This window comes from Hirundo rustica, unplaced genomic scaffold (assembly GCF_015227805.2).
Source record: "Hirundo rustica isolate bHirRus1 unplaced genomic scaffold, bHirRus1.pri.v3 scaffold_176_arrow_ctg1, whole genome shotgun sequence".
Taxonomy (NCBI): Eukaryota; Metazoa; Chordata; class Aves; order Passeriformes; family Hirundinidae; genus Hirundo; species Hirundo rustica.
Genome location: NW_026690249.1, coordinates 42,861 through 46,278, shown reverse-complemented (window position 1 = coordinate 46,278; position 3,418 = coordinate 42,861). Strand labels below are relative to the sequence as shown.

At 56.5% G+C, this 3,418-nt stretch overlaps 1 protein-coding gene across 1 annotated transcript; it reads right to left on the bottom strand.

The window, feature by feature from the left end:
* Positions 1-548: 548 nt before the first annotated feature.
* LOC120747701 (olfactory receptor 14J1-like) lies at positions 549-3,418 on the bottom strand. Its single transcript, XM_040053728.2, has 2 exons — positions 3,262-3,418; positions 549-1,660 (listed from the first exon to the last, which is right to left on the bottom strand). The coding sequence occupies exon 2, from the start codon at positions 1,635-1,637 to the stop codon at positions 705-707; it is 933 nt and encodes a 310-aa protein (XP_039909662.1). The 5' UTR covers positions 1,638-1,660; positions 3,262-3,418; the 3' UTR covers positions 549-704.

Below are 3,418 nucleotides of genomic sequence, written 5' to 3'. Positions count from 1 at the left end.
GCCCCTGCTCTGCTGCTCCTTCCCATCTCCCCCAGGGACCTTGCAGAGCCCCAGCCATGCTGTTTGCCCCCAGCCTGCCCACGGCCACCCTGGGGCTGCTCACGGGGCTTTTCTCTGCTGAGCATTGGCCTGGGCGTGTTCTGGAGAGAGCCTGGGCAAGGAGCCTGGAGCCCCCAGGCCCTGCCCTGAGGCGTCAGCGCTGCCCCAGCAGTGCCCATGGCCTGTCCCTGCTGCAGCCCCGGCACTGCCACCCCCAGCACTGTGCCCGGCCCCGAGAGCACTCAGGCCCTACAGCAACACCAGGGCCAGGAGGGCAGCGGGGCAGGGGCACGGGAGCAGCACTGGCAACACCAAGTGCTGCTGCTCCTGGGCACAGCTGCTGTGCCAGCACTGATCTGCCCCCAGCTCTGCACACAGACATTGCTGCTGCAGCTCCAGAGAAGGGAACAAAAGGGAGATCTCTGCAGAAAACTTGGCTGAGAGATCCTTGAGTTCCTTTAAAGCCACCAAGAGTGCAGCCCCTCATTGACACAGTCTGTAGCCACAGGGAAGGTGGAGAGAAACAAAATGAGAAATGCCACAGACAAGGACATTTCTTTGTGGACAGAAAAAAAGTAAAAAAATAACTGGGTCCTTCAAAATAAAACCAACAAGTTTCAAAGATGACTTTAATTACAAGTGATTTGCAGAAATTGGCCAGCAGTTTAGTGTTCCTGAAACCATCCATTCATCAGTCTCCACACTGCAGCCTTGAGCTCCTGGTTCCTCAGGCTATAGATGAGTGGGTTCAGCGCTGGAGGCACCACCGAGTACAGAACTGACAGGGCCAGATCCAGGGATGGGGAGGAAATGGAGGGGGGCTTCAGATTAGCAAATGCACCAGTGGTGATGAACAGGGAGACCACAGCCAGGTGAGGGAGGCAGGTGGAAAAGGCTTTGTGCCGTCCCTGCTCAGAGGGGATCCTCAGCACAGCCCTGAAGATCTGCACATAGGAGAAAACAATGAACACAAAACAACCAAATGAAAGACAGGCACTGAACACAATAACTCCAACTTCCCTGAAATAGGATTTTGAGCAAGAGAGCTTAAGGATTGGGGGGATTTCACAGAAGAACTGGCCCAGGGCATTGCCATGGCACAGGGGCAGGGAAAATGTATTGGCTGTGAATAGCAGAGCAGTGAGAAAGGCACTGGCCCAGGCAGCTGCTGCCATGTGGGCACAAGCTCTGCTGCCCAGGAGGGTCCCGTAGTGCAGGGGTTTGCAGATGGACACATAGCGGTCGTAGCACATGATGGTCAGGAGATAAAACTCTGCTGAGATGAAGAACACAAAGAAAAAGAGCTGAGCAGCACATCCTTTGTAGGAGATGTGCCTGCTGTCCCAGAGGGAATTGTGCATGGCTTTGGGGACAGTGGTGAGGATGGAGCCCAGGTCGGTGAGGGCCAGGTTGAGCAGGAAGAAGAACATGGGCGTGTGCAGGTGGTGGCCGCAGGCTACGGCGCTGATGATGAGGCCGTTGCCCAGGAGGGCAGCCAGGGAGATGCCCAGGAAGAGGCAGAAGTGCAGGAGCTGCAGCTGCCGCGTGTCTGCCAATGCCAGCAGGAGGAAGTGGCTGATGGAGCTGCTGTTGGACATTTGCTGTGCCTGGAGGTGTGGACCTGTTGAAGGAATAGACAAGTCAGGGCAGACTTTGCTGAGCAATTTCCAAACCCTTTCTCCCAGCCCTGTTCCTACTGCTCTGTGCCACCCAGTTTTCCTTTTCTCAGAGCTCATCCTTCAGCCCCGTGCCTGGAGCTCTGCTGGGATCTGGCCCCATTGCTGTGATGAGCAGGGGCTCTGCCCATGGACACCGAGGGGTCAGCTCTGCTCTGCAGCACTGGGGTCATGGGAACAGGGACAGGGGCCAGTCCTGGGGTTGGACTTCATCAGCCCAAACTGCTCCTGAGGCAGAGGAGCTTGGCAGCATCTCCTGTGCCAGGGCTAAGGAACGGTGATGGCCAAAGGCAGCTGGAGAGGGTTTCCTGCTGTGCCCAGGGAGATCAGAGAGAACTGTGCAAGGCAAGAGCATTGGCTGTAACTCAGTGAAGGGTGAGGGGAGCTGCTCTGTCCCTCCATCTGTCCCCAGCTGCCCTTTCTGAGATCCAGGGCAGTCCCTGTGTTCCCCTGAAAATCAGCCTGACACAGCTGAGAGCAGAGGGAGCCACAGCAGAGCAAACTGGCTCAGCCTTTCTCAGAGTCTCAGCCCCACTCCTGGCCAAGGACACTCCTGTCCCCCAGTGTCCCCTGGAGGCAGCTCACAGCTTGGATGGCATCCAGAGGACACACCCAGGGTCCTGTCCATGGCACTGCTGGAGGAGAGTCAGCTCATTCCCAGCATCCAGCCTGCCTTGCCCAGAGCTCCCCGGGGCAGAGGGAGCTGGGACACCCCATTTGCAGTGTCTTGGCACAGGGATCTGTAAAAAAAGTAATCATGGAATAGTTTGACTTGGAGAGGACTTTCAATATCCCAGCACAGCTTGGTGGCACTTTCCCCCCACTGCCTGCCCAGGGCTCTGCTGCCTGGAGCTGTCCCTGCCTGCAGCTGCTTCCCTGTGCCCAGGGCTGGGCCCTGCCAGTGCTGCCAGAGCCCAGCCCAGCCCTGGGGGCTCAGCTCTGCCCTGCAGAGCCCTCCCAGCTCAGGCACTGCCCAGGGGCAGCTCTGGCTCTGCAGGCTCTGATGGCAACGTCAGAGCAACCCTGAGGAGGCTGGAAAAGTGACACTGGTGCTGCCTGCAAGGGACCCTCTGCTGATTTCTGTCACTGCCTGGTTTATTAAGGATCTGAGAGAAAATTGTTTTATTTTTGTCAACCTGAACTGAGAGATGAATATCTATGTGCAATTTTCCATCCAGGCAACACAGAGCAGTAGATTAAAAAAGCAGAATTTTCCCTTTTATGCAGCCCCAGCCTGTCTTTGCTCCCTGTATAATCTATTTGGAAATATTCTGGAGTTAAATGTCATGCTGAGAGCAGATCTGAACAATGCAGCATCCTCACCACACAAGGAGAATACTTCCACGCTTTACCAGCTGTCTCCTTCCACCCAGATCTTGTCCCCCAGTACTGTGAGCAGCTCCCAGGGCTGGCTGAGAGCTGTCCCTGGCAGGCAGCAGAGTCCCTGCCCCAGCACAGCACCCTGGGCTGCAGGACCCTGCTCTGCAGGACAGCCCTGGGCACCCCTGGCTGCTCTGCACAAGAGATAATCAGAGAATGTACTCACAGAGTCTGTAGGCATTGGGATGTTGCAGCTTTAGGAGATCACTGCAGGAGCTGCAGCTGCCTTGTCCTGCAGCCAGAGGTTCCTGTGTCAAGGCTGGGAGTGATTCTCCCGCAGTCACTTCTCAGCTCCTTCCCAGCCCAGAGTGATTGAAGCTCTC